The following is an 18,481-nucleotide window of genomic DNA, read 5'->3' as shown; positions in this document are numbered from 1 at the left end:
ATGTTGGAACTAGTTTTGTGCACATAATGTTTGTGCTGTCATTATGTAGCATCATGCTGTTGTGAATCTCAACTGGATATAAGTTTCAGAAATCCTCGACAAACGGGGGTGAGAGAGAGGGCGGGGGGACACACTATTTAAGATTATCCAGTGCCTCATGTTCAAAGATCAACCATATTGTACTTCAAGGCAGAAACCCTCCTCCCAATAAGCCTCACCCCATCTATTACCTTGAGGAGCACAGAATTGACTATGATGCACACGCATAATCATCGAAAGTTAGTCTTGCTTGAAGTGCACTTGCACAGGGTGTTCTGCTTCACTAGAATCGCTGCTGGTTTTCTAAAGTGAGCTTCGCCGCAATACAGTTGTGTCATGTGGTAAAGCATATGAATGCCCCGAAGCTGGTTTTGCTTTCGTATACAATGGCACCATGCAGGCAGTTTTCGCCCCAAAATCCTTGGAAAACAAAATGCGCACATTACAATTTGGTAAATGCCGTAATGTGACAATAGAGAGTATTAGTGTCCTGTATTCCGGTAAACGCAAGCGGACTGGGCGTTTTACTGGATGAGCGGAGGTGCAAATGTGAACTGCCTGCATGGTGCAGTCACCTAGTGGTGCAGAGCTCAACTAGACAAACACAGCCAATACTGCAGTAACAAAGTGTATTTTACTTTGCTGCTGGTGTAAATTTTTGGCAGGAACGCGATTACGCCGCTGCCTAAAATTTACACCAGCAACTAAGTAGAATACACTTAGGCTGGTGTAACGTAAAACTGTGTGAATTTGTTTTTATTCCAAATCGGCCATTAGCCCTCCTTAATAGGTCAGAACCGTTCAGGTCCAGCCCATATGGGTGGGTGCCACAGCAATATGGGCACTGCCCGAGCCATTTTGACCTATCACGGAGGGCTATTGGCCGATTTAGAATAAAAACAGATTGGAATGGTTTTATGTTATACCGGCCTTGGTTACTGCAATATTAGCTGTCTGGTTGAGCTCGGGGCCACCAGGTGGTGGTGGTACGGCGCAGGCCATTCACATTTACGCCTCCGCTCCTCCGGTAAAACGTCCAGTCCACTTGCATTTACCGGAATACAGGACTCTCTAAAACTCTCTATTGTGGGCTACCGTTACAGCTTGAAAATCTTCCTAGGGCTTGCTGAAAATAGGTGTTTTCAGCGGGAGATGACGGTGCGTTCAACACATCACTGTTTTCTAAGCTCCGCCGAGACAGACACTGCCACTAAAGGGGACGCTTTCTGGGTCACTGTAGGGCTCAAGGCACATGCGTGTTGACTGGCCAAGTTCTAATTATCTGGAAAATGCCAATTTTGGATAGAAATAACAAACATTTGGACCCATAGAAATGCATGGCCGCAGACCGGGACCTTCAGTCGGGATCGAAATAACTGAAAAATGAAATTCACTGTAGTCGAAATAACGGAAGTTTACTCTATTGTAGAATTTTAATTTATTGATACAGCTCAAGTTATTTTTCTCTTTAGTGTCTTTCAACTATATTCACTGTGAAATGCTACATGTGTGTGAAATGTGAGCCTGAATGAGTTACTGGTTTAGCTGGCTGATTCAATCAAATAGCCCTTCACATTTTTATGCTTGGGTTGGCTTGCCCTGCTTGTTTTGTGTTATAATGTTTCTATGCTGTTTTTCTTCACCAAGAAGGCTGTGTTTTCTGTGCTTCACTAGTTTGGTCCGGCCACTTGTTGAGACTCGTCCTTTCACCTCTGCCACAGGTGTCCAAGCGAGAGGGTGACTCATCGCTTATGCAGCTCAAGGAAGAGTTCTGCACATACGAGGCGCTGCGGAGGGAGCATGACGCGCAGATCGTCCAGATTGCCAGCGAGGCAGGCCTGCGGATCGCACCCGAGCAGTGGTCATCACTTCTCTACGGGGATGCGGCCCATCGGTCACACATGCAGTCGCTGGTGGACAAGCTGCAGAGCCCGCAGTCCTTTGCGCAGAGCGTCCACGAGCTGGCGCTTGCACTGCAGCGGACGGGTGATCCTGCGGGACTGGCCGCCCTGCGGCCACACTTTGATCTCCTTGCCCATTGGGAACCACCGCCAGGTGAGGCTAGGCTGGGTCGGATTGTTTTACCACGTGTGTAATCGGACCACAAATATGTAATGCAGGGAGGGGTTGACATCTTTCAAACTAAGCAAGCATCACCACGAGCTTTGATAGAAAAATGGAGCAAACTCGCAGGTTTTTCCATGTATTTAAAACCTAGTTTTTAACGAAGGTAAATTGTTCTGCCAATGATTATACCAAACTAAATTCTTCTCTGAAACCATCTCTGAAATACCCAACCGTTGCGCGCTGACTACATCACTTTCCGCATGGTTCAGCACTCGTTCACCACGGCAGTTCAAAACTCCCGCATCTCTGCGTCGAATACGTTGCTGAGCAACGCTGGTCTTTATTACCGCCACGTGTAGCTGCTCACTTGCGCCTAAGCTGCAGCTCACTATCGCACTTCTTCACTTCACTGCGCAGGTAGGCGCAGCTGGTCGTGGCATCAGAGATCTCCCCGGCGCAATCTCGGGGGGTCACGCGCAGGCCTGCGTGGGTTGCACCATGGTGCGTGGCTACGCGCCGCGATGTGAAAAATTTGTGCATTAACTTCATTCTTTACGGCGCACCATGCAAGCAGCTGCAGCTGGGCCTGGCCTCGGAACTCCTCGGCGCAATCTCGTGGGTCATGCCCAGGCCCTGCGGTGCGCCACATGGGCTGGCAGCAGGGCATTTGCCACAGAGTTCGCTTGCCTCCTCGATCACATAGCGGAGCGCAGTGTTGTGTGCCACGTGCTGCTCGACTGCAACAAGCCCATTGGCCATATATTCATTAAATGACAATAATTGATATAACGAAGTAACAGATATAACGAAGTAATCTCGGTTCCCCTTCAACTTTGTTATAACGAGGTTCAAGTGTATATGTTAACTGGCAGCCCATCGAGGTGGTTCTCATTTCACGAAGCGCTTGTGCGCATCCTTCAATACTGACGTGCTATTGTTGCCTTTTTGAGGTGCGACGATGTTAAAGGCACATACTAATGGAAAAGCTGAAATTGGCCATGTAAACAACTGGCTACGTGCATGAGCTGCTCGTAAAACTAGATTCCCTGAAAAAAAAAATATAACGAATCGCTGCCTGTTATCAAGCAAAAACAGTGAAGGCCCCCTTTTTGTTGTTTACCTCTTTCACTGACTTGCATGTTGCAATTAAAGGTGGGTCACATGTTTTCTTCTGACCACAAGAATTGGGTGTGTATTGGAATCGGAGGTGCATTTAACCTGGTAAATACTTTGAGATGAGTTTATGAAAACAAGTCTTACATCAAGTTCTCATTACGTTTAGTGTCGCACAGCATTTCACTTATGCACCAGCAGTGCTTCTTGAAATTCTTGCTGCTTGATTAAGGGATGGCTCTTCTATGGCTAGAACATGTGTTGTGAGCGTCTACAGGGCCAGGATCCTCGAATGAATTCTCCCTAGGGTGAAGTGAAGTGCTGCTCCGAGAGATTGTCTAGCATTCATGTTTAGGAAAATAACAGCGCTGTTTAGAATGTTTAATGGCCTTGTCACGACATTGATCTATGTTTCCCGGGGCGCAGACGGTGGTGCACCGACGTGGGAGGAGCTGAGCCGGTGCGTGCTGGCGGCACGTGCCTGTCTCCAGGGGCTTGTGGCATTCATGGGGGCCTTTGGGGGGCGGCGAATGAACGGAGGGGGCGGAGGAGCCCCATCGTCCTCTTCGCCCGGGAGGGGCAGGGCTGAGACGGGAGGTGGCGCGGGTGGTGGGAGCCCCGGCCACAACCCTGGTGGGTCCCGCTACAAGACGAGCCTGTGCCGCGATGTGGCTCAGCGTGGCTCGTGCCCCCGCGGGGCCCACTGCACCTTTGCTCACTCCCAGGAGGAGATGGACAGGTGAGTGCCCGACTCGGTTGCCATTTGGTGTGCTGGGTCACTTGACGAGGGTACGTGCGTATATGCAGTGGAACCTCGTAGATACGTTCCTCGCTGCTGTGTTTCGCGGTCCCCACCTAAATCCCATTGACTTCCATGTATTATGTTCCTTTTGAGATGTCGACAATCTGTAAGGTTCCTGCATCTTACGTTGCGTTTGAATGTGGCGGTCGCATATATTTAGCGGTGCAGCCAACTCATACGTTGCAACAAGCAACCGGCACGTTGCAACAAGTGACCGGCACGTTGCAATAAGAACAGGCATGTTGCAGTAAGCGACCAAAGTTGCACAAGCCCGGCGCAGCACATGTGCACAGAGCAGTTAGCGCAGCACCCGAAGCGAAGTGTGCATCAGTTAAAGCCTACCGGGAACCACACAGATCCACCAAGTGCAGCGTTACATATATTTTGGAACCGGCAAGGGTCTTATAGGAGTAGCATAATCGAGGACACTCGCTTTGTCTGTGATATTTTATTATGCTTGAAAATGTTTAACGTGTGTCCTGTGCTCTTTATATGTTAGTCACTTGAGTTGCTAACTAGATGCTTGCAAGCACAGCCATCAACTGCATGTTGTTGGCTGAGATGGTTGTACAGGTGCAGGGGGTTGATGACGTGCCGCATTAGATGTTTGGAAGTCATATTTGTTGTCAAAACTTTAGTTATAATAACGCTTGAGCTTGACAGCCACACTGTTTTTCACTTTCAATGCCACAAGAACCAGTCCGTTTGTGGACACAGCAAATGCACACATTTCCAAAGCCAGTCCTCGGAAAAAAAAAGAATGTGTGCACTTGCCCTTCTGTCCCGAACCACTTAAACTGAATGTGAAGCGCACGTGCAGAGGGCTAGCTCTTTGATGAAGCTCCTTATCAGAAACACATTAGCGGAACTCTTATGGGACTGCGAAGCGATGCAAAAGCCATAACTACAAAAGGATGGTTTGTGGAAGTGCTTAATTTTATGCACTTTCCACAACACTGCAAAAATTTCAGGAGGCAGATCGGATGCTAGTGCCGACAGGAGTTTCCAATGTGGCAGCATGACAACAGCGGGAAGGGAAGCCTTTGTCAAAGGTTTGTGGGCCGCTGTGCATGTGACCAGACCTGCTGCTGGGAGATGTGGTGGGTGCAGCAGGTGCAGTGGGATCCACACTGCGTGGCTCCTGGTAATCGCATCAGCTGTGTTTGCAATCTGTACATATGTACGCAGAGTGTTTAGTGTCGGTGTAAATTCACACGCGAAAAATTCCGAAGCTACTCCAATGCATTGTTTCATTTCCATGTTCACCTGCATTTGTAACAGTGGCTTTATTCAGACTCCGAAACGTACGCTTGGGAATACTACATGTGAAGAAACTGGCTGCAGAACAATTACACATTGCACTTCTGTGTAATTACAGCACAGTCCACTTATAACGATATAAACAAAGGAAAAATCCGATCGTTAGAACTGATCACTATGTATGGACTGCCGTAAACAAACGCTGCCAGACAGTGTGCTGAAACAGTCAGAAATCTGCATTTGCTTTCGTGGCAGTTTCAGGTTTACAACCGTGGTGTGCATACTGTGCACGAAATCAATAAGCGACTTGATCAACGACAGTGCACTTTGTGTGAACATCGGGGTTGAGTCAGATGGGCCATTGTCAATCTAGTCGTCACTGCCACTGCTGTCGTCACACCGCGGTCTATAGCGACGATAGCCTCGTCGGAGATCTTTTCGCAGAACGACACAGCACTATCTTCACTCGGAAACTCTGCCATTGAAGCACCACCTGTTTCATTGTCAGTAACGACGTGCTGTGTTGCGTGGTGCTCTTGGTTTTCAGAATTGTCAATATTGTTGACTGTGCGAGCTCATGCTTTTTTGAGTCTTGCAAAAGTTGCAGCTTCGTCTCCCGAGACAGCTTTGCACTTTGTTGGTGCCATCTTCTACAAACTGGGCTATCTGCAACTTCGGGGCTGTTTCCGTGGCACGTTTCCAAGCTTGCTGAGAGAGAGGGAGATTGTAGAAAGGGTGGGCGGGCGCCGCCCCGCTCTTTTGCTTTCCATTTTTTTTCTTTTTTTCATCGCTTCTCTGGATGTGTATGGAGCACAACACGCGATGCGGATGTGAAGCAGCTGGCACCATCTGCGCCAACTCTCGGTGCTCTCTATGGCTTTCACAATTGGCACGCGGGTGGGATGCACTGCGTGGTAATGGCAGCAGATACAAACTCGCATAGGCAAATTTTTCACCCAGTCTTGGCATCGTTTGTTTAAGAAAAACTTGGCAACACAAATTTCAAGTTCATTCTGCATGGAAAAAGCCATCCAGAGGCAAAAATTTGAGCGTTGTATCTGACGTGTGGTCATAAGTCTTTTTCCTCAGTGCCCTAATGCACAAGATGATACTGTTAAGTTGACTTAATCGTTATAACCGGTATATCGTTATATGTGGTACAGTAGCCGACGGATTTTTCGGGCTCCAAAAATTCGTACTTGTTGGATATTACGGACTTCATAGATGCACCATCAGGATTCCCATAGAGCTAATGCATTTTCGCGACCGATTTTTCGGACGAATCTAGGTGGCAATGTTCGATTTTCCGGACTAAATCGCTCGCTCCGAGCCACGCTACCCGATCTTGGGGGCCGCCATGTTGGATTTTCCGGTGGCTTGGCCGGGCTTGGCTTCCAGTGCCCCCCTGTATAGCCTTCAAGATTAGTACACGCATGCTATCCTCCAGTCTCCGAGGCCATGCCAGCTCTTCTTCGGCCGACAAAACATTCCAAAAAGCAGCACTTGCTTTGTTTGGTTTTTTTTTTTTTTTTCCGTCAGCTCAGCACCATGATCATAATCACTTAAGCGGAATCCGTTTTTTTTTTATTTTAAGTTTAGGTTGCGCCGTACGCTGTGCGAGGGTCAGCCGACAACCGCAATTCAATCTCGCGCACGCGAGAGAGGAAGGCGCCCGGAGGCGCAGGCGCGCGGACTTCGTTCGCTCTCGGGGCACGGGGAGAAGGCGACGGAGACGGTGGGGAGTTGCGTTCCGCTCTTGTGGCTGCTGCCGACGGAGCTGCCGCGCAGGCACTGTATCTTGAAAGTGATCTGCGATGGGTACAAAGGGCGTGCGCCGAGTGCCAGTAGCTTCGTATGCGCTGTGTGGGTTTTTTTTTTTGTTTTTTTCGTCGTTCGCGTTGAAGAGAGAGAATAGACAGCGCGAAGGTCAATTTGCCCGCGGTCATCGAGCGAGATGTGTTCATCTAACCTGTGCGCGCGTGACACCGTGTTTTTTTCAGTTAGTAAGCGCATATTTACAACTTTATACGGCCCCTAAAACTAACATCCTTACTTCGTATCGCTGTCTATTAATTTGCTATCGCAATCGATGCTCCGCATTTTGGGAGAAACTGCGACATTTTGCATCACTTTTTTTTCTTTTTTTGGGGGGGGGGGGGGCGAGTTTTTCAGACTGTTCGGTTTTTCGGACTGCTCGATTTTTCGGACTATTTTTCAATCCCCGTGAAGTCCGGAAAATCGGTCGGCTACTGTATCGTTATAAGTGGACTGCACTGTACACGTGAAAGTTGCTGATCAGTTATTTTTCCTGTTCATGTTTCAATTTATTGCTGATGGTACGGGGTGCGCAAGTAGATTTTAACTGAGTTGGTGCGAGGCACTTACTATATTAACCTCATCAATTCTGTTTTATTGTTGCAAGTGTGCCGCACGGCACTGATTAGCATAATGTAACCTCTAACACTGTGCTTGCAGCTTTGGACAGAAATCGCTGTCTACGAGCTAATCCAATGGTACAATCTAATAGTACACAATGTAATGGCTGGTCGTTTTCGCGCTCTTCAGAGCGCTCTCGTGGGACACGTTACATTTCGGCCGATTGAAATTGACTGCTCTGAACCCATTCGGCTGGTCCTTTCAAAGTGCCGCGCTTGGAGGTGCTGTCACTTTCAACCTGGGAGCGTGACAGAGATCTGGTGGAGTGCTGGTCATGTGGCTCCTGCAACTTCTGTTATTGGCATGACGTCAGCCATGGCGGCATGCCTGGGTGCCTGCGCACCTTGTTTGTTTGCAACAGAAGATGTGCTAATGTTTCCTCTTCCGCCGGCCTCCAATTGCTCTGGCGAGCAGCTACACGTTCGGCTTGTCTGGCCCTGATGAAGAATGTGCTCCACATCGTTGCAATCAGAGTGCAGTAGGGACCAGCATAATTTACTAGAAAGAAGTGAATGCGGGGACAAGCCTTCTTGCCGAAATGCTTGCCCAAGTTGTTCACCCACCCTGTTTGGTGCACAGATGCAGTGATGTCAGTGTTCTCGCTGATTAATCACCAAGTTCCTACAGTCTTGTCATAAGTATGTAAGATGTCTGGCAAGTAGTACATAAGGGTTACATAAGCTTCTGTTGCGTACAAGATGGGGGGATCTTTATTATTTTATTAAAGCATTGTTGTGACACACTTACAGTGTTAAAGATTTTAGTGCGATTAGCATTGTTACCCTACTTCAGCAACTTTGTGTTTGTCTATCTATCTAGCCTCTTACACCGCTCTTGCTAGTGACCAGAGTTGTCTACTTACTAGCTTTGGGCCACAGGGTATGTGAATGGACAACTTGCAGCAGCAACTTGTCTATTCGGGTACATACCTAGTAGTAGTAGTGGTAGTAGTAGTAGTAGTAGTAGTTAGTAGTCTGACCTTGTAGACAATTTGCGTCACTGGGTACGTTGCCCAAACAGACACTTGCACTCCATAATTACATAAGATAAATATAGTCTTTAAAATCTCTACCAGTAATGAATTTCCAATCACCAAATTACATATGCACCACCACTTGAATGCTAATTGCATTCACATAGATGATCATCCCCAAAGAATGTATTCAGCCTGATTCTTTAGTATATACCGTAAAAACCCGCGTATAATACGGACCCGCATATAATACGAGGTGTTATTTAGGGATAGCAATAACGAAAAAGAGCTTTCACCCGCATATAATGCGAGCGAGGAAAACCCACAGAAAGCATTGAGAATCTAATCTCGTTAACTCGAACACGCTTAATTCGAACTGGCGCTGTGGTCCCATCAAAGTTATGTGTATTGCTATGGGCGAAAACGCCCGGTAATTCGAATGCGAAAGCATTTGCGATGGGTAATTCGAACATACGGCGCACCGACAATGCCCTCAGCAGCGCTCCAAATCACGCGGCGGCGCGACCGGCATTGCTCTGACACCACCATAGAGCAAAAGCTTAGGATAGACCCCTCAATGCCACGCGGAGAAAAAGAAAACAAAACAAAACAAAAAAACGCGCGGGGGCAATTTCACTCTCAAATAGCAAGGTCGCCATTTCACCGTCGCGCCGGAACACGCTTGTACGAGCCGACGTCTCGGCCAACTTCCCGAGAACGGCAGAAAACGAAACTTCAGGGAAAGGGCTAAGTTGGCGCCGCGCTGACGGGAGCGGCGGCGGGCGCGCGCAGAGCCAGTCGAAGGTGGGGGGAGGGGAGCTACGAGGGAGTTGAGAGGGATGGCGAGGGGAGCCACTGCCACCGAAGCGACGGCGTTGCCAAGGCCAAATGCGCTTATCTGCCGCCGTTGCAACTTTGCAACTGGGATGTCATCCCAGCCGTGAACGCTGCCCTCGGTGACGCCGAAGTGCCGCCCTGCGGCGCAATTTCCAATGGCTTCGGCAGCTAAAATAACTTTCCTTTTAAAGGCAGCTGGGTACTACTTTCGCTGTCCCGACATCGTGCGAGATAGACTAGCGAACGTGCCGATTCTTAGAGTGGTCAAAATGGCGCCCGTTGAAAGCAGCAGCAGCCTACCGACGCCACTGCAAGATGACGCATACTCCGTACGAGTCTTGATGATAGCAGTGAGCAAAAACGAACCCGAAACTGCAAATTTTACGCTGAAAACTTTGGGATCCACATATAATACGAGGCAGAAATTTTACATGGTAAAATTTAGAAAAAAACCTCGTATTATACGCGGGTTTTTACGGTAAGTGTATGAGTGTATAAATGTATGTGGCTTATGTGCAGTTTTTTGTTGACTTCTGGCTTTACCTCATGCAGAGCATGACTGGCTAGGGAGAGAATTGTAAGGAGGCACGCTCAAATGGGTAACCTGTGCATTCAGATTGTTTATTGTAGCCCTGGAGAACATTCGTACCATCCAAAATGACTGCACGTAAGGCCGAGACTCGAAAGAAAAAGTTGCCCCAACCTTATCAACTGGAATTGCATCATTCAGATGATCACTGATATGTGCACTGCGCAGGACACTTGCATTGTGAATGTAAGTATCAAGCACAGCAATCAGAAAAATATTTCATGTTGATTTGCATTGCCACATTTAAAATGTTAAGCTTCGAGGGCTTCTATATACGCTTGAGAGAAAGTCTCGGCATAAATTTTATGCCTGCTCTTGTTTAACTTCATTGCTATTGACCCAGCTCATTTAGTTTTGATGAAAGAAATGTGCGATAATTGGTTGTTTGACCTTTTGAAAAGGTAGAGAAACTTTCTTTGTACCATTGGACTGATACATCATTAAGTCCTATTTAAGTGTTGTGCATGGTAAATGATGGCCTGGCAAAATAGCAGCTACTTATTTCTTTTTTCTCCTTTCTGTTGCCATTTAACAGAAAACCACCTTACGTCCGACAAAACCGGTACAGAAAGTAAGTTGCGTAAACTGGTGTCCTACTGAAACCCGGTGGTCATTTTGCTGCTGGTTTTTTGTGGCGTTCAGTAGCAAGCAGCGCAAAAGTGCATGATTACTTCTCCTCACTTTGCACTAATGGAGCCCTGCCGTGACTCTTGAGGCTCATTTATGCTCCGTTTGGCACGCTTGGCACCCGATGCCAAAGAAATTGGAAGATGTATGTAATGTTCCTCGGCTAAACTTTAGACTGTCAGCTCACAGTTTCTTCAGTGGGAACAAAAGCGAGAAGGCACAGTACTTCCAACATTGCTTATATTTCAAAAACCATATGTGTACATGTCACTATCGCCAGTTATCAGCCATGTGAGATAACAATGGACTTGCATGCATGCATTTTAAAGTGATTATCTTCGTGGATATTCAATGTAATTAATCAGCCATGTGAGATAACAATCGACTTGCATGCATGCATTTTAAAGTGATTATCTTCGTGGATATTCAATGTATTTAATCTCTTTATCAGTGCCACAAAGGCCACTAGTGCATGCCTCTTTTGCGCGAACGGTTTTTTTCCACTTTGAATATTTAAGTTTTAGGGTACGACCATGCTGGCGGTAAAAACGCGTGCGTCATGCTGCGAGCTGCAAGTTGCCGCGCGTCAGCGCCTTGCTGCGAAGGCCACCGTGGCAAGCGTGTCTCGCCGTGCGGCAGCGCGATAAGATCTCGCACGCGCTTGGAAAGCGCGAGCAACACCATGAGCGGAAAGGGTACGATTGGACAGTGTCCAGAAATCCCCTCCATGGAACAGTGAGAGACGACGATCGTTGATTGCAAACCCGGCGCGGAGCGGCGGCGGTCCGGTTGCTATGGCTCCGTGACGTCATCCTCGTAGCTCTTGATTGGTCATTGATCTCGCGGCACTTGCCGCAGAATTGGGTCCGAGACCCATTTTGCACGGCACGCCGCAAAGCCCCCAATTGCTGCTTTTGCCCTGTGCGGCATGACGCGTTGCCGTTCACGGCATGACACGCGCGTTTTTGCCACTAGCATGGCCATACCCTTACATTGATGCCCGTACCCTTACAATGATTTGTGAATTTTGCCTACATGTGCTGCAATGCTCTGATTATCATCCACAGACTCTTGTTAATATGATTGGACTGTTAATCATGTAGCATGATTATCATGATGAAAGAAATCTCTCATCATTGCAGTAGCATGTTTGATGTTTGGCTGTTTGCATTGTGTGTGCCGATCAGGCTGGAGCATAAATGAGGCTTTGCAATGTAGAATGTTTACATAACACGGGCTAAAATGGGAACCTGTGTGGCTTATTATACCAAGGTGTTTGAACTAATATTGGCTTGGCTCTAAACAAATATGTCGCAGATAAAACTGATGCAGTGTTTGCTGTAACCTTGTGCAACTAATTTAATTTTAATTGCATGTCTCAGTAGGTGATCAGGATTACTCAGTGAGCATGTTAAAATTTTATTTTTATGACTGTATTCACACATTAAAGCTTTGGATTGCCGTGGAAAACGTCAAAACTTAGTCATTTCTGCTTCGCTACCTATTGTTTTTTTTGTCAATGTTGAGTAGAAAGCATGCAAAAATTTGAAGAATTGCAGTGCACTGGCTGGCTTATATGTGGCCCAAAACTTCAAAGTGCACAACCAGGCAAGGATGGTGAAAGGAGACTGAGACACACTAGCGCACGTGTGTCTCAATCTTCTTTCACCGTCCTCGTCTGGTTGTGCGCTTAAAGCTTTTGTCATGTCTGACCAACACAGCCAAACAGCCACGTTATTGAACTATATGTCGCCACTGCGCTTGCTCTCAAATTGAACAAACTTAATTGTGAGCAGTATGAATAGGGTAATTATTTCAGCTGTGGCAACATCCCTGCCAGCCACGTAGCAAGTCAAAACTGTGTGTACCGTTTTGTAATACCAGTAAGTGACCTATATGTATGTGGTGACATTCTCGACACTACAGCCGAGGCTATAGAGCCAGAGTGCATGGGTGAGAGCTTCTACTGGGTCCCCCGTCGTAAAGGTTCCTCAAGGGACAGCAACCAGATGCTTTAGCGAAAGGCTGTGCCACAAATGCACTGTGCTGCTTCTCAAGGAACTTCTTTCACGCCAATGCGTTAGCAAGCTGCATCATGTGCCGCTCTTAATGAACCTCTTGCCAACTTCGGTCACTGTGCCACTGGGTGTGCGGCAAGCGAGGGGGCAATTCTGAGCGTTCGAACGCATCGGCGTGCCATGCTTTTCGTCTAGGAGGCCATGTGTGGACTTCTCTGCAGCGCCACTAGATGACGCAGCATGTCTAGAAAGGGGCGCGAGAGAAAAACCCGGCTGCCGCATGACGTGTTTGTGAGCATTCGCACGCACCAGTACGCCATGGCCTTTCGGAGGCCATGTGCAGGCTTTGCGGAGGCACTGCTAGTTGGCGCCGATTGTTCTTAGGGAAGCGTGAAAGAGCAGTCCTGCTGCAGTACGTGCCTCATACGTAACGCGTTTCGACGGTGGCAATACATTGTATCGCTATATTGATTGATTGCTAAATGCATTACCGTTGACAGTCATCGTGAGATGGGTTCTGCCGGATTTTTTTGCATGCATGGCAGCTGCAATCAATGTAGTGGTTATATTTTATGATGTGCACAGTGCGAATGCAGTCGAAGGACACTTGTTGTACCTTTCCATTCTTTGTCTGCTGTCATGCTGTGCACATCATAGATTACCGACTAGCCCGGTCTCGCTCCTTGCTTCGTTATATTTGGACTGCAGACGTGTCGCCCTTTTTTGTTACCTAAAAAACTTCTAGAAGTTCATGTGCTGTCTTATGTTTGCTTCTGCCCAGAGTCTTCACCGCAAAAAAGCACAGTGCACCTGTGCAGAATTCGCAGCCGCCTGAAAGGTGCGCAGTAATATCTTTCTTTGAATTTTTAGCGTAGTCCCTTGTCTGGTCATTAACGCAGCAACCGGTTCGCAAGTTGACGGGATATATCATTAAGAGGCCCTTATGCAGGCTTCTATGTATATAGATCGCCTAGTTAGGTTCGAATTGCTGTTCTGTGAGCACACGGCACAGCACATTGCATTCCCAGCATTAGCATTGTGGGAAGCCCACAGATCCAAGCAAATGCTGGCACCTGCTCTCCAGGGGCAGATTGCCGTCATTAGTGTGCAACTTCGACACTGCACAGAATCTTCTATACAAAAAACGTATATAACTGCAGACGTGCAAGGGTAAAGGGGGGGATCAAATGTCTCGGTGGCTATGGCAGAATGCAAAGGCGATCATGTACTCAAGATTTAGGTGTACGTTGAGGAACCCCAGGTGATCAGAGAATCAATCTGGATCCCCCCCCCCCTCCCCCCAACTTTGCATCTCTCGTAGCCCATGTACAGGTTTGATACATTAAACTCCGTAATTAAATTTAAGAAAACGATAAATAGAAAAAAAAAACAGCTACCCGAAGAGATGCCTCTAATGCAGCCTACCAATTTTCTGAAGGCAGGCCTGCCCTGTAATGAGGTCCAAGGGGGTGATAGGAGGATGTGGTCATGAGCATGAAGCATTGTCACTGGTTTAGATGCCTGCAGATGGGCTGTTTCAGCCCTGTGTTGCACAACTTTGGTCAGGGGATCGGTTTAGGATTTTTGCAAGGGGGGTGTGCCTGTGGTGGCATGCTGTGCAGAGGGTATTAAGCATCTTCATTTCATCTTTCCTGATATGAGCAGGTTATCGGGCAAGTTTGTTTTGAAGTGGAGAGGCAGCAGACGTACCTGTAATGCCTATTTGCTCCTATATTTTAAAACACCCTTGAGCATTTTTTTTGTTTCGTGCTATAACTAAACCCACCTAGATCATATTCTTGTAACCTTCAAAGGACTGAGTGGGTTCAATGTAGGTTTTTGGCCCCACTTTCTTCAGGCTCTACAAACAGGCGGTATTGCCTCGTGATTGACAGCAAACACCTTGAGAAGAGTGACAGAGAAAGCTAATGCTTAAAGAAATGCAAGCGGTGAACTCGGTGAGGGTTGTGTGCAGTGCACACAACCCTCACCATTGAGCTGTGAGCAGCCCGGGCACTGGGACGAGAGAAAATAAGGGACAGGCTACCCCTGGGGGGGGGGGGGGGGGCATAGCCCGCGGTGAGTGGCAGCTTACATTCGGCGAATGACATCGAAACAAGGGTGAAGAAAGTTTCAGATGTGAAGGAGGGCAACCTTTCGTTCTTCATAATTCCGCTGAAGACTAATCTTCAATAACTTCGGGAGCGGAAAGAGTTTGTTAGCCTCTTGAAGCCATGCATTAATGGACAGATGATCATGATCTCGGCTAATATGAAACTTCTCTGGCAGAGAGAAAGTGTGTGAGGTGGCATGATTTGACAGCCATGAAAAGTTTGCAGTGGCTCAATGTGTGCACATGTAGCACTGGTTTCCAATTTTGGACTACACTGCTTGTTTTTTGTAAGGGAATGTGTAGTATAGGAGTATGTGATCTTAGGAACAGTTTTGTTATGACACAGAATTGTCTAAACTTTAAGGAGTTGCATGTTTGTAAGTGTAAGAGGCTGAGCAGAATCCTTGTTTCTTTTAAGAGTTAGTACTGCAGTTGTGAAGTATTCTAGTTCTACCTGCCACACAATATTTTAAAATGTGGCAAGTGATAGGTGTTTGTTTAAAAATGATGTATTTGTCGATCTGAGTGCTCCATTCAATTTTATAGACATAAAACAATGAAAATACAGTATCTGCACTTGCTGCAGCTGATGAAAAAAAACTTCTCATAGCTGCTAGTTGTAGGTCTTTACCATGGATACATTTAATGTTTAGCGTAGTGAAACTGTAGTCTACAATGCGATAGCACTCATGATGTTTTCTTGCCGTTAACAGAAAACCGCCTTCCCAGTCTGATGACAGATTCAGAAAGTAAGTTGTTGGGTACAGTTGTTACAGTACCACGTCTGCAAAGAACCTACTATTTGTAATGTATGCTGATGGAGTGTTAATAGTAAGTACTTGCTGCTTAACAAATGAGCACTGTACGATACTCTTGTTATTAATTGGGAAGTAATTGGTATTTGAAGTTAGAAGCTTGATTCCTATGACAGTAAAGGGAAAGAGATCTTAGAACTCAGTGGTTGAAGCATTGTTTCCTGGAAAAGGCAACTTATGACTTTCTGGAGTGTGACTTTTGCTACATGGATTGTAAGAATGTTTTTTTTTTTTTTTTTTTTTTTTTTTTTTTTTTGTGGACATCATTTTGCAAAAATGTTTGTCTCACAGATTTTAACCACTGCTTCGCAGCCTCTTTCTTCTGTCGTGGGCAGCACATCTTTTTAGGCACTGATGTTTAAAATAGTAGTGTCTTGGACAGATCTCTCTTAGGTGTGTCGTCTGAGGCACCTTGTGTGATTTGCCAGTGGCACATGTGGTTTTGAGACCACAGAAGAATGCGTGCATGCCGTACTGAAATTGCAGGCGTGTGTGTTCTTTTCTGCTGCTCAGCACTTGCCTGAGAATCTTAACTTTCACCACTTTGGCTTACTCACAAGCTAGGTTGGTTATATTGAAGAAATTGTCATGTTAGTAGGTACCAACACACCTGTCTGTGTTGTACATTGTTATTTCTTGGTGCTTTTTTTATGCTGATACCCAAGAACGACCTAGACATGCAGCATATGCCTCCACTGTCATGATACAGGTGATAATGGAGTCGTGTTGCAGAATAGAGGGAGAATGATGCGCATGCATGTCTGCTATTCTGTGGTCATCTGGGACTCGCCTGTATTAAAAAATGCAGTGAGACACTGATGTCACTGTTCGCATGATGCGGAGTTTGGCTCACGACTCTATACACTTAGAAAGCTTGGGCTAGGCCAGGATAGGTTCCTGTGTATAGCTAGAAGGTCCAAGGCAACTTGAGAGTTTATTTTCACCACAATCGTACTAGTACATTGCTCTGACGCACACACATATAACACAGAACGGTGGCATGGAAGACGGGGAAAAAAAAAAGCTGAGATTTGAAACTCTGGTTTGACAGGTACTACTATCTCCCAAAAAAACAAGGCGGCAAGGTATCGGCATTCAAAATGTAATACAAGTTATAAAATTTAATACATGTTACAATATACACACGAAAGTGGCACAGTATAGAATACACCAACAAGCAAAACGGGCTGAATATTCACAAGAGGAATAAATAAATAAATAAATGTATGGCAATGTAAAATTTATCCATTGCAGCTTTGAAAGCAAGCTACAAAAGCTTCTCAGCTTCTCTACTTCACAGCTAGAGAAAAAAAAAAATTACGACCCACTTGCACAAACTGCCAACTTTTACGACATTATCATAAAATGCCCAATCTTTAGAGTTTGTATACAATCGTCGTATCAACACAATTTTTCAGTTGTCTCGTTTAAAGAAAAACCGACTTCGAAAGAACACAAATGCAGTTGTCGTGGTTTTCCATAGCTTGATTTTTCGGGCCCTTCAGTAGCCGCATAAACTTACAAAATAAAATTTTAACTGAAATTTTGGCTGCCGTTAAGTGAGTACTTCATAAATAATTCAGTTTGTGGCGCAGATCATCTTTGCTGTGACTTTAGAGCAGAGTGATTGATCACAGCGTCCGTACAGAACAAAGTCAGCAAATCTTTCATAAACAATTAACATGTTGAGTAATAAACCAGTGTTCAGTACATTTCACCAAATTTTAGTATTTTTTGGGTTTCAGTTGCAGTGTTTTTCATATTCTGAGGTTGGCAGATCTGCACCGGGCACGTGTTTGGGTCATTGGTGGATGGGATAGTGCGAGTGAAAAAGGGCCACCTCTGAAAAAAGGAGCATGTGCCAAAACATCTGTGCCACTTGTGCCTGCACTGCCGGTGATCTGCGGCCCTGGAAGTGGGACACTAGTTTGGTTACACAATTTCCTAGCCAGCTTCACAACTTGTGATACCCTGCACAGAAGGCGCAAGTCTACTGCACTGTGGTGTAGTGGGGACACTGTGGAGCACTTTTTCCATGTGCCGAGTGCAGTAAAGGATGCCATGTGGGGTGAAATAATCTGGGTCCCTTTGCTGCTGCGTTCCTTGTAGCCCAGGTGATTTGGGCCATGCAAATGGATTGACATTTGTTGTAGTCTACACTGAAAAATTGCTGTTGGAATCTGGCAGATGTTTACCTCATGCTACAGTGTGAGTTTGAATTGTAGTGCTGGTACCAACACAGTGGATGCTACTTGGGGCCAGATAATTTTTTTTTTCGGTGTGTCATTGACCCAGTCTTGTCGTGCTGTTTTTTTCTGGCTTCTTTCATGTACCAATATGCACAATGTTGTGAAGTTGTGTGAAGCGTAACAGAGTAGCTGCTTTGGCTGGCTGGTGCAACATTGTTTCATTGGGAAGTGCTCATCAGAAATTGCCTTCCTTGTTCCTTGGATGAATTGTGTACAAAATAAGGTTTTTGTTGATGAAAGAGTGTGAAGGTAGTGTTGTGGATATTTGGACAAAAAATTTTTTGGAAAGCCTTTTCATGCTTTTGAAGGCATGATGCAGGGAAAGTGCTAACTTTTAAAAAACTCATGCTAAAATAACTTGTTTGCACTCTCTCTCTCTCTAGTGAATGCCTCAAGTTTGGAAAAATTGGTGGCAAAGTACTTTTCATCTAAGTGTTTTTTTTTGAACTCTTTAACTACAAAGTTTTTGTTGCAATTATAAAGTGCACTGGATTACAAAGTTTTTGTTGCAATTATAAAGTGCACTGGATTACTTTACTTTCA

General features: G+C 46.1%; 1 protein-coding gene across 9 annotated transcripts in view; it reads left to right on the top strand.

Annotated features, from left to right (window-relative positions):
* The window catches only part of LOC119437437 (roquin-1-like), an 83,134-nt gene that overhangs the window by 24,309 nt on the left and 40,344 nt on the right, over positions 1-18,481 (top strand). For 5 of the 9 annotated variants that reach the window (XM_049660544.1, XM_049660538.1, XM_049660539.1 and 2 more), the window contains 6 exons: positions 1,761-2,094; positions 2,524-2,607; positions 3,646-3,958; positions 10,652-10,687; positions 13,543-13,599; positions 15,588-15,623. In XM_049660544.1, the coding sequence (XP_049516501.1) occupies positions 1,761-2,094; positions 2,524-2,607; positions 3,646-3,958; positions 10,652-10,687; positions 13,543-13,599; positions 15,588-15,623 (860 nt within the window). The remainder of the gene's footprint in view (positions 1-1,760; positions 2,095-2,523; positions 2,608-3,645; positions 3,959-10,651; positions 10,688-13,542; positions 13,600-15,587; positions 15,624-18,481) is intronic. The other 4 variants (XM_049660543.1, XM_049660542.1, XM_049660541.1 and 1 more) reach the window with 3 other exon arrangements.

Source organism: Dermacentor silvarum, chromosome 1, assembly GCF_013339745.2.
Source record: "Dermacentor silvarum isolate Dsil-2018 chromosome 1, BIME_Dsil_1.4, whole genome shotgun sequence".
In the NCBI taxonomy this organism is placed as follows: domain Eukaryota; kingdom Metazoa; phylum Arthropoda; class Arachnida; order Ixodida; family Ixodidae; genus Dermacentor; species Dermacentor silvarum.
This window is presented reverse-complemented; position numbering and strand designations above follow the sequence as displayed.